At 53.3% G+C, this 16,104-nt stretch overlaps 3 protein-coding genes across 3 annotated transcripts; 1 reads left to right on the top strand and 2 right to left on the bottom strand.

The window, feature by feature from the left end:
• Positions 1 to 1,275: 1,275 nt before the first annotated feature.
• cys-3 (Regulatory protein cys-3) lies at positions 1,276 to 2,960 on the bottom strand (the record flags this gene model as incomplete). Its single annotated transcript, XM_036634643.1, has 2 exons — positions 1,276 to 1,820; positions 2,678 to 2,960. The coding sequence occupies 2 exons, from the start codon at positions 2,958 to 2,960 to the stop codon at positions 1,276 to 1,278; spliced, it is 828 nt and encodes a 275-aa protein (XP_036499746.1).
• A 3,937-nt stretch (positions 2,961 to 6,897) lies between these two features.
• CGCS363_v002793 (Deoxyribonuclease Tat-D) lies at positions 6,898 to 8,155 on the bottom strand (the record flags this gene model as incomplete). The annotated part of the gene is made up of 3 exons (XM_036634642.1): positions 6,898 to 7,808; positions 7,865 to 8,042; positions 8,105 to 8,155. 3 exons carry the CDS (start codon positions 8,153 to 8,155, stop codon positions 6,898 to 6,900), a joined length of 1,140 nt encoding a protein of 379 aa, XP_036499125.1.
• A 1,034-nt stretch (positions 8,156 to 9,189) lies between these two features.
• rnr-1 (Ribonucleoside-diphosphate reductase large chain) lies at positions 9,190 to 12,050 on the top strand (the record flags this gene model as incomplete). The annotated part of the gene is made up of 4 exons (XM_036634641.1): positions 9,190 to 9,208; positions 9,263 to 9,420; positions 9,481 to 11,956; positions 12,007 to 12,050. 4 exons carry the CDS (start codon positions 9,190 to 9,192, stop codon positions 12,048 to 12,050), a joined length of 2,697 nt encoding a protein of 898 aa, XP_036499745.1.
• Between the last annotated feature and the right edge of the window lie 4,054 nt (positions 12,051 to 16,104).

Raw genomic sequence — 16,104 nt, 5'->3', positions numbered from 1 at the left:
GACGAGAGCCAGCGTCAACCAACAACAGCAAATTCTCCCGGGCGAGGACCACTGCCAACACCACCCCACGGAAAGCACGTCACCGGCCCCTGAAAACACGACATCCAACCCTCAGGCAGAAAGCTCTAGCACCAACAACTCTTCCGGTTCTAGCCAGCCTCATTCCCATAGTCATCTGGCTTTGCCGCCGCTTCCCGAGGCGCGGTCTAACGCTGAGTACATCACCCTTGACTTGGGGGGTCAAGTAGGAGGCGGCGCATCGACCAAGCTGGATCACCTGGGCCCCCTCGTGGTTCACCAGGACGGTACGATGTCGCGAATAAAGAACTGGGGTGAGATGACTAAGATCGAGAGGGAAAGCACGATGAGTATCATTGGCCGGCGGAATCAGACTCGCCTGGCCAGTCTTAGGGACAGCGTCGACAGCGTCGACAGCGACAGGAAGGAAAGACCGAGAGCAGCAGCGAAAGACGATGAGAATTGAGGGTCTACGGTTTCACTAAATATTGATCATGTTCGTGTCGCCAATTTTGCCTTCCGTCCCGCTGGAGCTTTCGTCGCAACCACCGTCTCCATCCCTACTTTATCGCGTCTGTGGCCACCTCAGGTGTGTCCTGGCCGGCCTACCTGCCAGTGAACTTCCGACGCGGAAGCATTTCTGGTGGTGGAATTGTCAGCAGAGGTGCCAGATCCTTTAGGCCATGTATCAGAAATACATACAATTTTTTTTCCCTTGGCCTTCATGAGTATCAGGTCGGCTTTGTTGGCAGATGGGGAAGCTCGCGGTGATTTAAAGAAGCGGGGATGGCGTGGAAGAAAAGTAGAAATCTAATGAGTAGGGAGACCGGGGACATGCTTGCAAGCACTCTGATTCCCGGTCGAACTCAACGAAGGTCATGTATGAACCAGTCGCTGCTTATACTCCCAGTCACCAATACATTCTTCGAACCGGGTTTGTCATAGCGAATAGCCATCAACAGTCTCATATAATTCATTGGTGAGATACTCTACCACGAGTCCTGATCATGAGTCCGTGTCGGTGTATATAGATTTCGTCACATGTTCCCCATTAGAGCCGAATTGAAACATAACACGCCCATCCAAGCCCGCCCTCTACTTCCCACAGCCATCACCTATCCCTCGATAGTCTCATAATGTTCCTTTGATCGCACGCCATCTGGTGCTGGGAAAAATATCAAGATCGTCAGCATGAAGCGTAATGCCCGCAAGCGACCATCATAGAATCAGCCCGTAAGTGGTGAAAAGGTCTGCTGGCTATTTTTCCTCCTTCGGCGCGTCCAAGGTTGTCGTGGACTTTGTGGCCGTCTTGGATTTATTCTGGAAGTCCTTCAACATGGATGCAACATCCTCATTGCCCTCGTTCTTCTCCATGACAAGGTTCTTGAGCCAGCGGTTTTCGGTTTCGAGCAAATTGATGCGTGCCTCTAGCTGAGAAACCTTGTCAGACATTTCCTTCGCGCTCTTTTCGAGAGCCTGCTCGCGCTGCTTCTTCTTGATACGGAAACGGGCGCTAGCGGCTGTGTTTCTCCTGCGCTTGTCCTCCTCGGCGGCGAGACGGGACTGCTCTTCAAAGCTTTGGCCAGGTCTGCCACTGGTCAAAGACTCAGGGGTACTGTTCTCGGCTGGACGCGGAGCGGGCGCGCCATAGTGATGGTTTTGCGGCTGCTGAGAAACCGGAGGCGGAGCATAGGTGGTTTGCGGATTGGGCTGAAGAGGTTGAAGATTACCCAGACCTTCGGCAAAGGGAGGGACACCCGAAGCAGGGTAGTGGTTGGTAAAATCGGTGAAGCTGAAGTCGCCTGTCATTGTTCATGGTCAGATGGGTGTTCAAGGCAGGTTATCGGTTCCTAGCATCGTGGCGTCGGCGAGACAGCGGGATGAGGGGGAAGACGGACGGGCAGAGGTCTTCGCAGGAGCAATTGCATCCGCGAGTCTTAATGCTGGTATAACAGGGCCTTCACCTGCGAGCACTTGCTCTATCCGTCTGTGATGGCGGCTGCCCAGATGGTCGATACCCCCCTGCTAGGGTCGATGACGGCAAGTCACGGGGTATTGCACCATTCCCCAGACAATTTGTCATCTGGAGTCGCGGCTCTCTCTCAACACCGCAGGCCGGCAAGCTGCATAAGGAGCTGCTAAAACTCCCAATCAAGACGTCTCGTTGAAACATGGACCGCGCATGAACCGGGTGGGGTAGAAACAATAGGTTTGAAGCCTTGAGATAAGGCATTCTAATGTGCTTCGCTGCGACCCTGAAGATAAATCGAATCGGTTTTCTCCTCAACCTCGACAGTTAGAGTTCACACACATAAGCCGCTTGACTCATGTAAATCTAGATCACCACTCTGTCCCCTAGTGGTCGTCTGCACAGAAAGTGAATGGAAGCAAGCCATGAGATAGTCGAAGAATTGTAGCCACTCGGCCCAGTTTTTGCCGCAACCCAGAGAGCGTGTAGAGCAGCATTGACATATCCATCAGAAGTACAGAAAAGCCCCTTTGTGCCATAGTCGCTTGACATGACTCCAAGGCATCAACCTGGTGAGTAAGAGCGAGTTTTGTGTGATTAAATGCAGGGACTGGCGATGTGCAGGAGCGGCGGCTTCAAAAAGGGACAACGGGAAAATCCCACGCCAGAACGAAGAAAACACCGGCTCACCTGGCAAAGAAAAATCGACATTGCCAAACTCGCCGAGAGGAGAAGTCAAATCCTCGGCGGCGGCGCTGGACGGGGCCTGTGTCTCCGTCTCTGGCTTCGCGGGCTGTGCCTGATAATCGGTTTGCTGGCCGGTCTCAAAGTCGAAAAAAGAGGAGTTGGTGAAGACGGCCAGGTCCTCTTCGAAAGTGAAGTTATCCTCGTGGCTGGACTCCTTTACGGTGTTGAGATCTCGCAAGAAATGCGAGACGTTGGGGGCACGCCCACCACTGCTGTAAGGCGACATGTCGAAGGCCGGCGCGGCTCGCGGCGAAGCGAATCCGGGGTGGTTGTTCAGGTCTGCAAGATGACAGAGGAGCGAAGTGACTCGGTCGAAGCCAGGCCTAGGGCGCGGACGTCGAGTTGTTTTGTGGTTGCGAGAACTTGGGGCCTCAAGTAAGGGACGGCGGCGATGGCGTTTGGAGGGGCAGTGGGCTGTTTTTGGATGCTGGACCCCCAAGCAATTAAAGTGCGAAGTGCTATGCGCGGACCAACCAATGCGGGAAATGGCCAGCCGGCTTCGAGTTCCAAATTTCCGGGTCTTTTACCACAATTGCGAGAAGTATCGGTGGCGATGAGACGTCGACGCCAGAGGTAATTGTCGCCTCGTCAATCGATGAATGGGATATCGGGCGAGGCAAGTAGCGAATGCTTTGCGAGTGCTGGACGGGTGGTGAATCCGATGCTGGGGAGTTTAGGAAAGTGGGTGAAATGGGGGAGGAGAAGTCGAAAATGAGAAAATGAAGCCTTTGTTCGTGGAGGTCCCGGCTGCGGACACAGGCCGAGTGGATTGTATTAGTCAAGTTCTTTACCCGACAGCGCGCCTTCCCAGCATCCAGGGAGGGGGCCCGGAACAAGCACTGCACTGTTGGCTCGCTGAAGTAATTGGCTGGCAGTGTGTCCATGTCCTTGAGAGCACCCCACGCAGCTGCGCGCCACTGCAGGGAAGACACTTACTCTTGAGGTACCTAGGTAAGGTAGAGGTGAGGTACCTATCCTACCTTAGGCACCTAGACCCAACGCATTACAGGCTAAGTACAGAGGGAGGCGCGGCCGACACCGCTACGGATAGGTACGCCGGCGGAGACTTCAGAACCGTAGATACTTCACTCTTACCGCGATGACGCCCCCCACCCGCCGATGAATGGGTCGATATCCGGCAACGACAAGGCTAATAGCAAAGGGCAGCTTTTGGCGACATGTGCTAAGCTTCTACACGGCACGACAGCGACGACGCGGCCAAGTGCATATAGCAGGGCCGTGATGTGTACGTACTCCCATAACGTGTCTTTGGATTCTGCCATCCGTCATGAACACAAAATAACGAATCATCGCCCGGGAGAGGTTTTGGCTCACCCATCCCCCCTCGCGGCAATTGCGCATCTCTGACCTGACAGTCCTCGATCCTGGGATGCTTTCGCTTGACGTCTTCTGCTCGCAATGTTTGCTGATCGGCAGGTAAGGCGGAGGGCGTCATTCTGAGCCATTTCTCCGGGTCTGCTGCATCAGCACGGAAACGAGAGAGACTTTGGGCCACACGAAACAGTGTTCAACACTACGGGCAGTTTTCATGGTGTTCCTGCGCCCAGTACGGCTAAATAACAAAAATGTCGTTCAGATGGATCATTGAGGAGTATTAATAAGCCCTCCAAAACTTGAGAGTTTTGCGCGTGCGGTTTTTCGCGCCGTCACTGGCTAGCACTTCGATGGCTGCTACTCTGCTGAAAATGGCTCGATATCCTGAAGGTAGAGGCCACATCCGCGCTGCCTACTGTTGCACATGCCAGCGCCTCAGCGCCAAACCTCTCTCCGACCAACAAACCAACCAACCTCCTTAGTCAACGACAGACGAGCCTGACCCTGAAGATGAAATCCCGGAATGCATGACTCGATGGACTGTACACACTATACCCTAGTACCCAACCATCCTTTCGCGGCTTGGCTGGGCGATCTGGTTCTTTCCCGTAGGTCTTTTGGGGAGGAAGCCAAGGGCCCTGAAAATCCGAATTTATAAGCAGCTCCGACGCTCGGAACACGACAGGGCGTGCGCCATGTTCAATATTGCTATGCAAACTGCAACCAACGTCCCCTTGTGTCGTCCCACCAGTTAGTGTAGGTGCATTGCACCCCGCCGGCCCAGTGCCCGCCGCCGGCCTGCAGCACCTCAACGTCCCCAGCCCCAAGCGAACGTTGATATGGAGTGCCTAGTAGTGAAAACGAAGTCCGAGGTGAGGTGAGATCCTAGACAGCTCTCAGAGCGGCAAAGTCCTTCCCTATGCGTGTTCTGACCTTGCCTGGAACTTGATTGAGTACGTAGTGACGTAGGTAAGGTAGGCACCTTCACAACCTAAGCGGTAGGGAAGGTGCCTTAGGTTCCCGTCCAGGTACCTAAGGTACCTTAGATAAGGTAGTAGGTAGGTAGAACGGGCGGGTAAGCAGCCCAGCCATACCTAGCACCCTTGTCCCTTCAGCGTTTCGCATCCACGACGCGTCCCCGAGCAATAGACCATGAAATGAACAGTTTAGAGCGCGTCGTTCAGCCTCATCAACAACATTCAATTCTCGCATCGACTCAGAACCGTCGTCCCTTCAATTGACAGTCATTTGAGGGTCATGGCTCGATTTTCGATTCCCACCAAACGGTCCCTGTCTTCAGATGTTCGACTTCCGACCTCCAGTGCCGCAGTCCAGAAAGCTCTGACCAGGCTTTCACGCCCTTCTCTTCTCACGCTGGCCTTGGATTGGATCAGCGATGAGAATGTCTCTTTATGCGTACCGCTTTTAGGCGACGATGTTGATGAGGACGGGTTATACCAGCCCGCCACGTCACTCGAGGAACTGCGCGCTATATACAAAGATTGGCAATGCAGGAATGGTTCCAAGAGGGAGGTTCTCGACCGGGTGACAGAGGGCGATTGGCAGCATGGCCTAACTCTGTATCAATTAGCCATGGCAGACGCACAGTACCTTCAGGATCACCCTTCTTCGCAGAGATGGACTGCCTATCGCATTTTGCCTCTTAAGGACATCTCTACCGTGGACGACGAGCAGCGTCCCCCCGACCTGGATAGAGAGTCATTGAAACTACCACGCTTTCATCCCTCGACCTTCATACAAAACCTTCAATCTCACGTTTTACCAGACGTCAAAGCTCACTATCATATCCATCGACCGCAGGGCCTCGCCATGTCAGTCTTGCGCATTTTCATCATCGAATCCCCTTACAACACTAGCATGGCCCACCTTGGAGATAGTCTCGCGCCCTCGGACTCCGATGTTGATTGTTCGAGGACACTCTACATGGCATTTCCAGATGCTTCACACTACATTTACTTGTCAAAATCACAGACCATAGGGTCGCTAGGCGCAGCAGAGTCCAAAAGCTTCCGCAACCTAGTTATTGAGGGGATTCCCAAGGCGTTGTCTCGGCCACGAGAGAGGTACATGCTGAAACCCACAAACATCTCGACCAAGAATATTTCGGCCCTCCTACATGCAAGAGGTGTCGGTCGTGCAAACTCGGCTGGCGGCGGATGGAATCTCTATGCCGACAAAAAGAAGAACGAGTCACCGCTTGACAACACGCTGCCCACTCCGCCGTTGTCTGAAGAATCGTCCGACGAAAGCTCGAACCCGACGAAAAGGACGGCTAACAAAAGGAACGGTGACGCTCTCTATGACAGTCACTGTTCGTTGAAACGGGCTCGGCTTTGCGCTCAGGCGAGGTTCAGTAGCACTGCCAGGCTGGATGACGGCTTGGGTATCGAGCGCGTGGATGTTGTCATCGAAGACCCTTTTCCTGTTCGACGAAAATATGGTGTGGATGACGAGGAAATGGGTAGTCATGTCTCAAACGACGAAGTATCGGGTTGGATTCCCAATGTGAAAGTCACTCTGTATGGGGCCCACGTGTTCGCTGGCGTACGACGGCTGGTTGAGAACGGTATTATAGAGGGACAGCGGATGCCGGGATGGTTAACAGGCGAAGAAGGAGTCACCCTTGGGGCTGTGCGGCACGGAAGAATCAGAGGGCACAGAGGATCTGGATTATAAGACGAGATAGACGGCCGAGGCTTAGATCGGAGCATCTGGAGAAGGGCCTGTCTTGTCAAGATTAGCGTAGCGCCCTGTCGCATTTCTATAACCCCCATTGCCAGTCCCCTTGATGCAGTCAACATCGTCTATTAGTCTAGGCCAAAAACCTTGACCGTGTTACTCCAAGCTACCTCGCAGACTTGCTCAACATCTACTTCCTTAATGCCGGCCACAGCCTTGGCAACTCGTTCGATGGTACACGGTTCATTGCGACCCTTGATCATCGCACCTTCTTCCCACTTCTCCTTCTTGACGACCTTGAAGCGTTCCGGCACCTCGGACTCTTTCTTTTGGTTTTTCTTCTTCGTATGGGGCTGCGCAGCAATATCCGTGCCTGCAGTGGTGGTGAGACCATTTACATCTGGCTTCCTCTCTATCAAGTACTTGTAGCCAAAGTGACTAGGCCGAATCTCGCACCAAGGGCCGTCGGTCTCCAACATCATCTTATCTAAAGCTATCTCTTTGACGACTTTGCAGTTCTCTTCGGTCTTGAAGCTGCAGCCATTGATGCCGATATAAAGACCTAGATCCATCAGTTCCATCGCCTCTTCGATAGTGCCGGTGAAACTGTGAACAACGCCGCCTTTCTCGAGCTTCTCAAGCTTTTCGCCAAACTTCTGCTTGAGCAGGCTCACAAAGTCTTGGTGGGCGGCTCTGGAGTGTAAGAAAAGAGGCAGCTGGGGCTGGATTTCTAGAACGAGATCAAGCTGTGCAGCGAACGAATGCAATTGAATGGACCTTGAACAGTAGTGCAGACGGTCATAGTCAAGACCAAACTCGCCTAAGGCGACGAGACCGGCGTTGGAGGCAGCCGCATGATTGATGAGGCCTCGCAGCTCGGAGACTATGGCCTCTGTCTTGGCAGGGTCTGGCTGATGGTGCTCGGGGATAGCCTGAGCTGGGTCGGGATCGGAATGTGCACCCTCGGCACCCTCATCTAAAGTGCTGAAGATTGCACTACTGCACGGATGGATGCCGATGGTGGTGTAAACGATGCTGGCTGAGCTGTATGTCAGCATGGCTTAACATGGTGCGTGTTGTCCGTCATTTACGCACGATACTGCTTGGCGATCTCGAGGGCATCTCGGCAACTGGTAAAGTCGGACCCGGTGACAATCAGCTTGGAGCAGCCGACTTGCTGTGCCCTGCGGATGACCGCGTCCAAGTCATCAGGATGGCGTCTCTTCCCATGATGCATGCCGCGGAAAATGGGATCGGCCAAGTTGATGCCGATCTAATCATCAATTACGGTCAGGTCATGCTCAAAAGCTATCAAATGCGAGTGAGGTTACACACATCAATGTACCTTGGCTGAAAAGCCGACTTGGGCGCGTCTGCGGCCGCCATGGTGACGATGGAAGCTGACTTGAGAAAGGCTCGTCGTTGTTGAAGGAGGGGTAGGAACCAATGGTTCGGCCGTGATGGTGCTATTGCAGGCGCATGGAGCCTCATGAGGAGCCAGAAAAGAACACGGCACTGAGACAAGTTCGACCCTGAGCACCAGTTTCCCTGGAATTTATACCACACCAAGGCAGATTACTAGGTAATTCCGTAGTCAGAGCTTGCCTCGCTATTTGGCCTCACCACTTGGCCTCACCAGATCACGTGAGTGCGTGATACGCTGCAAGCATGGTGTCCACTCTCGCGACACGCGTTAAGTGCCTGCAGCTTTGACGAAAAAAATCAATTAAAGAAAATGGTACATAGCCGCTTGGAGGACACTTGAGCACCTGTTGCATGTTTTCACAGGATCTCCAGTCCCGCCCCTTCAACTTTTCATTTCTTGATCAAAAATCTGACGCAGATGCAAGAAACTAAGCAAGACGCTGAACTGAAGTCATCTCGCACGTTGCAAGCGGCAACCCGACTCTGGCGCGAGCACCCTCAGTGGAGTTTAGTCGTCTCGGGACTGATTTCGAAGGCTAGGATTAGTCAAGTTGTTGTTGTTGTCTCCCAGGTTGGCTGGGGAGTCGGATGCGAGGGCAAAGACCGCAAAACCGAGGGGCGGAACTCTGACTAAGGAACAGTGTAAGGAGGTCGGATGGTGTTTTTAGCGAATCATGTTCGTAAGAGCGTGCTGCCCCTCTCTGGCTCAGGCGCGTCGCGCGTACGCGAGCGCGAATTTAGCATGGACTGTGCCGTTTGGCAACGACAATAAATCTGCAGCACTTCCTGACCCTCTCATCTTTTTTCACCCTCCTACAACCAACAAAACCACCACCCTTTCTTGACGTCTTGGATAGAGGCCTCTGATACCCTGGTGTTCTCGATACTCCTCATTCGATTTATCTTCTTGCTCCCGTGTTGCGTGTCCACCGCTTTGACGGCTCCAACAACCAACGCTACCTCCCCCTTTATCCTCACTGCCGAATTCAGGCGCCATGTTTGTGAGGAAGCGCGGTACGTCCATCGCAGACGCGTATCATGAATCCTTAGTCTTCTAACGGAATACAGATGGGCGCCAGGAGCGCGTCCAGTTCGACAAGATCACGGCCAGAGTGTCGAGGCTATGCTATGGCCTCGACATGGACCACGTTGACCCGGTCGCCATTACCCAAAAGGTCATCTCTGGTGTTTACGGAGGCGTTACAACTGTGCAACTTGATGATTTGGTGAGATCTTACACCTAACCTTCCCACTCGCTTGTCAATCGCTAACGTGGTCATCACCAGGCCGCCGAAACTGCCGCCTACATGACTGTCACACATCCCGACTATGCCATCCTTGCTGCCCGTATTGCAGTCTCCAATCTCCACAAGCAGACAAAGAAGCAATGGTCTTCAGTCGTCAGCGATCTCTACCACTATGTGAACCCCAAGAACGGCCGCTTGTCCCCGATGATTGCGAAGGAGACGTACGATTGTGTCATGAGGCACAAGGAGGAGCTTGATTCTGCCATCGTTTACGACCGCGACTTCAACTACCAATACTTCGGCTTTAAGACCTTGGAGAGATCCTATCTTCTCAAGCTTGATGGCAAGATTGCCGAGAGACCACAGCACATGATCATGCGTGTTGCCGTTGGCATCTGGGGCGACGATGTTGAGCGCGTCATTGAGACGTACAACTTGATGTCGAGCAAGTGCTTCACCCACGCTTCGCCCACATTGTTCAACGCCGGTACACCCCAGGCACAGCTGTCGTCCTGCTTTCTCGTCGACATGAAGGAAGACTCTATTGAGGGCATCTACGACACTCTGAAGACCTGCGCCATGATATCAAAAATGGCCGGCGGCATTGGTCTAAACGTCCACCGCATCCGTGCCACTGGCTCCTACATCGCCGGCACCAATGGCACCTCCAACGGTGTTACCCCTATGCTCCGCGTCTTCAACAACACCGCCCGCTATGTCGACCAGGGTGGCAACAAGCGCCCCGGTGCCTTTGCCATCTACCTCGAGCCCTGGCATGCCGACGTCTTCGAGTTTTTGGACCTCCGCAAGAACCACGGCAAGGAGGAGGTCCGTGCCCGTGACCTTTTCCTCGCCCTTTGGATCCCTGATCTCTTCATGAAGCGAGTGGAGAAGAACGGCGACTGGACACTGATGTGTCCCAACGAGTGCCCGGGTCTTGCCGACTGCTATGGCGAGGAATTCGAAGCCTTGTACGAGAAGTACGAGCGCGAAGGCAAGGGTAGAAAGACCATGAAGGCCCAGAAGCTCTGGTATGCCATTCTCGAGGCCCAGACTGAGACCGGCAACCCTTTCATGCTCTACAAGGATCATGCCAACCGCAAGAGCAACCAGAAGAATCTCGGCACCATTCGAAGCTCCAACCTTTGCACGGAAATCATTGAGTACTCGGCCCCTGACGAGGTCGCTGTTTGCAACTTGGCGTCCCTTGCTCTCCCTTCTTTCGTGAACTACAACGACGGAATCTATGACTTCCAGAAGCTACACGATGTCACCCAGGTTGTTGTTCGCAACCTGAACAGGATTATCGACGTCAACCACTACCCCGTCCCGGAAGCTCGCAACAGCAACATGCGCCATCGGCCCATCGGCCTCGGTGTGCAGGGTCTCGCTGATGCATTCTTGGCTTTGCGACTGCCGTTCGAGTCGCCTGAGGCTCGTGAACTGAACAAGAAGATCTTCGAGACCATCTACCACGCTGCTCTCACCATGTCAGTGCAGCTAGCCAAGGAGGAGGGCACCTATTCGTCTTATGAAGGCTCCCCAGTCTCACAGGGCGTCCTTCAATATGACATGTGGGGAGTCAAGCCCTCCGACCTCTGGGACTGGGATTCTCTCAAGGAACAGATCAAGCAGCATGGTGTGCGTAACAGCTTGCTCGTCGCCCCCATGCCAACCGCCAGTACTTCCCAGATTCTGGGCAACAACGAATGCTTTGAGCCTTACACCTCCAACATTTACCAGCGTCGCGTCTTGGCTGGTGAGTTCCAGGTTGTCAACCCTTGGCTTCTCAAGGACCTCGTCGACATGGGCTTGTGGTCTGATGCCATGAAGAACCGCATTATTGCTGAGAATGGCTCCGTGCAGAACATTCCCAACATTCCCGCCGAGGTCAAGGCCCTGTACAAAACCGTCTGGGAAATTTCCCAACGTACCGTCGTTCAGATGGCCGCCGACCGTGGCGCCTTTATCGACCAGTCCCAGTCCCTCAACATTCACATGAAAGACCCGACCATGGGCAAGATCACTAGCATGCATTTCGCAGGCTGGAAGCTCGGGCTGAAGACCGGCATGTACTACCTGCGCACGCAAGCTGCAGCTGCCCCCATTCAGTTCACTGTCGACCAGGAGGCGTTGAAAATTGCCGACAGCAATATCAGCAGCAAGGTCCTCAACAAGAAGCGCGCGCCGCCGCCGGGTCATATTTCATCTCCTTCCACGAACCTGGGCCCGAGGCCTATGTATGCAAAGAAAGACGAGGGTTCTTCCCAAGACAACGGCATTCCTACGCCTAGCGTCACGCCTCCTCCTCGGACGGCACCTGCTCAGAAGCCCGACAACATGAAGGCTGATATTGAAGAGGGCGGTAGCCCCCGCGCTCTCCCTATGGAGCCTGCCGATAAGCTCAAGATAGAGGAGCTTCAGACCCCCGGTAGCAAGACCCCCGATGCCGAGGATAAGGCAGAAGACAGCAAGGAACGTGAGATGGATATCTATTCTGAAGCTGTTCTTGCATGTGAGTTGCTTGCTACATCGTACCCCAGACAGATTCTGACATCCCGACAGGCAGCATTGAGAACCCTGAGTCTTGCGTCATGTGCAGCGGTTGAAACACGAATGCAATGGACTTGATGGATCTGACGGTTGATGACACGCTTTGATGGTATACAAGAGGTTTGCAGCATTTGGGTATCAGGATCACGGGGGTGTTTTACTTTGCGGGCTCAAGGGTGGCATTGGTGATTTCCACCCTTTGCATGTTTATATCGGGTTTGGGATGCTCTGATGGTTTGCAGGGATTACAGCTTCTTACCCTAGACCATGTTGTTCGTTTTTCATCGAGTGCGTAGGCATCTTGTTGCAAAGTTTTCCGGCGTTGGGATGAGAACTGGGCCAGTCGCCTCAAGTAGCATAATTTACGAGTGTGTATGCCAATGTTCCTGCTGCAGAAGCCTGCAACACTTCGCTGTTCTCTGCGAGGGTTCTTTTTATGATCATCGCCATCGGCGTGTCAAGTTCGTGGCCAAGACAAGCTTTTCCGTGGCTGAAGACCTTGTGAAGCTATCTCTACGCAGCGTGAGTCATGCGGGCGAGGCTATCGACTTTGCTAGCAACGAAGCCATCGTTAACGAGGCTGATAGCTATAATAGCATATACGTCTAACCTAGATACTTTCGCTAAGCGAGTCGAGGTTAGCGCGGGCAGTCATTCCGGACCCTAAGGTACCTTACGTATACTGCGAAGCTACGGATACTAGACTGGACAGTGACCGAGGTACTTTTACTGCTTTTCTCCCTATTGTGTAAACCCCTACTAGGTGGGCTCGAAACCTCCTCAACATGATCATCGCCATAAGGGGCACTGCAGAGGCCTCCGGAAAAATGGGCCAGACCTCGTCTTTTGCTCTTGACAATACGTCTTCCTGCGCATCGACAAGCGACAACTATTTGCGCCGCAGGAAGTCGACGTTGCCGACCGACCACATCATGACCAGCTGAAGATAAGTTGTGTGGTCTCTACAAAAGTGCAGGACTAGCAAAAACTAGCCATCGGCTTGACGGCGATGGCAGATACTATTGCGGGCCAATGGCATGGGACCAGGCACAAATGACCCTCTGGCAACATTCGAGAAACAGGCCCGCGCTGTCGTATAGCCCCTGGCCTTTCATGTTTTAGCGTTCAGACTCATTGTCCTCTGTAAGTCGAACTTCACCTCGGTGATTTAGGGTATCGCTTGTCCACAGTACATATTGCTGCTGTGTTTGGCTTCCCACTTTTGCCTACCTACAAATGTTCTGGGGGCCGAAATCTGCTGGTCAACCCTGCTCATTTCATGTTTCATTGCTGGCTTTCCGTATAGCGCACGTCTTTCTCAATTATGTGCCATGGGCCGCTCATTTCTTGTTTGTTTCAAGCTCTCGCCCATGATAGTATGAGAGGTATCACGGGCAGAGACAGAATTGATATGACTATGTAGATGATACAAGCTAGGGTAGTCAGTTGATTGGCGCCAGCGCCTATGAAGGCATACGGCGCTCAAAAATACTTTTGAATGGAAGGCCGCAGATGCAAACACCACCTTCGAAATGCGACCTTTCTCAAGCAGGGAAAGAAGGGGCGCAACGATCAGCACATGGGGTGTCAAGTGATTGGGCGAGGTGTGCAGGGATGACACGTTCCTGTCGATTCGCGAAGCCCAAGGTGTCAGGGAGGTAAAAATAAGGTACGGTGAATGGGGCTTGAGGGGCTTGAGGGGCTTGGGGGGCTTGACGATCTCCATTTGTACCGTGTTGGTCGCCTGCCTTGGTAGACTGACACGATATGATGTATGATGCCGATTAGTTCAGTCGTCGAGAATCATCACCGCGCCGAAATATGTGAGGTAGATATAGCGACTGCCGATGTCGATGCCGCAAGCGCCGCAAATTGAGTCATGTCGGAAGGACGTATGGGAAAACCAACCATAGTAGATTTGAAGACGTCAGAAACTGTTCCCTTTGTGGCTTGGAAAACGGCTGGAGGTTCAATAGCGCCACGTAGATGTGCCCCTGATAGGTATGGTCATATGCCAGCCTTATTCTCTCTTGATCAAACCGGGATACTTAGGGATCTGATTTGATTGTGATGCGCAGGAGGCCACGGTGAGCTAGCCAGGGCGATGCCTGACAGCGCGGTTCTCTTGTCGGATTGACAAAGTTTTCTCCCGGTACAGCCTGCGATCTATGATGCACCCAGATCAGGTCAAGGAATTGCAGGGTACTCTGGTGTTTATAGACCAGGGCTCTCGAGAGTGAAGATGTCGAATCGAGCAAGGCTCGCTTGGTTGGAGTGGCCCCTGGCAAGCTGAACGTGGATCATCAGGGCTGGGGGTGTGTCGGTTCAGTGTTTACATTCAAGTACTATGTAGAGAAAACTCTGGGCATCGAACCCAGCCCTTGTACTGACCTGGACGGGAGCACAACGGTGGAAGACGGGAACAGGTGGTGCGGGTGGGACCTGGCGGCCTTGCCGACACACTACCTAGGTACCTCAGGTACAGTGTTCCCTTACTACCTTACCTATGCTAGGTACCTAGGTGAGCTGACATGCTTAGTATCCCTACGTGCGTACCTACCTCGGTACGGATATATTGCCCGTACTGCTACACGGTTCTCCATCCAACGCGCCGCCGACGTGTCGTCCAAAGCTTAGAGGAAGTGTGTCCTGAAGGCATCGATCAAGACGCATCTGGGTTTGGATTAGCTCATGTAGAAGTGCAGCGATAATTCTCAAGCTCCGGTGTGAGTGGGCTTGGCTCCATGTGCGCCGTGCGGTGCAACTCCAGTCTCCCTGTCCACCTCAAATTGATGCATCCTCCCTGCCTTTCCTTTTCGCCTAGATTCGTCCAATCACATGAGAATGTACAAACGGGGGGTCGCAGAGACAACACAACATCACGATGCGGATGCTGGGCCATTGGCCAATCACAGAGAAGTGGCCTCTAGTGATTGACCTCATGCCCTTGTGCAAGAGCGGTAATAAGTACCGCGCCCCTGACCTTGCGCACTACGTAGTAGCTTTCCTTTCCCTGATTCTGAACCATGCTTCCCGTTGACTAGGTAAAGTACCGACGGACATTGCTTGTCTGCAAAGGAAGTCATCTACTGAGAATCAGGCTCACCCTCAATCTGGATATTGTTGACCTCTGCCTCTTCCTTTCGGGCGTATGAAAACACACTTCTGCAGTCGGGAGTGTCACTGTCAATTTTAATCCAACCTCAGATGGGCTGATAATCTCCATTTTTCTGACGTGGGCAGAGAATGCGACAAAAGTAGTTCCCCCGGGACCAGGAAAACAGACGAACAGTTCTGCAGGCATGCGGCATCGTCACCGCCGGCAAGTAACATCTTCTTCCCCATAGATACCGCATCACTCCCCGACCAGGACATGGGCCTATGCTGGTCTCGTTAGCTCAGTTGGAAGCTTCAGAGTGGTAGTCTAGAACGTGGCCCCGGCCCTTCAATTATCTCTCGGGAGCGACTGGTTTTGACAGCGTTGGCGCGGGACAGATGAAGTCAAGCTGTGTCTGAGCTTTTTTGGATGGGAGTGCGACAAACAAAGGCGCAGACGCCCGTTAGCCACATCCTGACGATGTTTGACTTGCACAACCAGCTGCTCACTGTCATTGCGTCGAGATCCCAAGGGATTAGGAACCGTAGAGTCGCAGTCGGTGAAGTCAGTGAAAGTAGCCAGGCGGTCAGAAATACTGGACTAGAGCTGTCAGGCACCGGATCGATGTGCCTAGGGCCTTGTAAGCGTTAGAGTCGAGTCCAGGAGGGTTGAGCCGAGTTTGACCGTAGCTGACGACTTGGGCACGGTACTACCAGGTCCAGCTTGGCCGGGATGTCTACATTGCACTAAGATAAGGTGCGGATCAAGCGGCACCACCCCTCTTCGGGACGCTCCTCGACTGCTGGGTCTTTCATATTCAGCTTCCTTCAGCTTCTATTCGTTGGCTACCTTGGTGCATCTTGAGTACCAGGGCAGGCGTGCGAAGGCGTCTTGGGCGAAGCAAGCCCGAGACAGGTGAGTAAACAAGGTTGAGAATGAGCAAGACGGGCAGGTGTTCGGGGCGAATGTGGGAAAGGACCTTCATGAGACGTAATGATGTACGGTGCCAGGGT

Source organism: Colletotrichum siamense, assembly GCF_013390195.1.
Source record: "Colletotrichum siamense strain Cg363 chromosome Unknown KSG_Cg363_contig02, whole genome shotgun sequence".
NCBI lineage: Eukaryota > Fungi > Ascomycota > Sordariomycetes > Glomerellales > Glomerellaceae > Colletotrichum > Colletotrichum siamense.
This window is presented reverse-complemented; position numbering and strand designations above follow the sequence as displayed.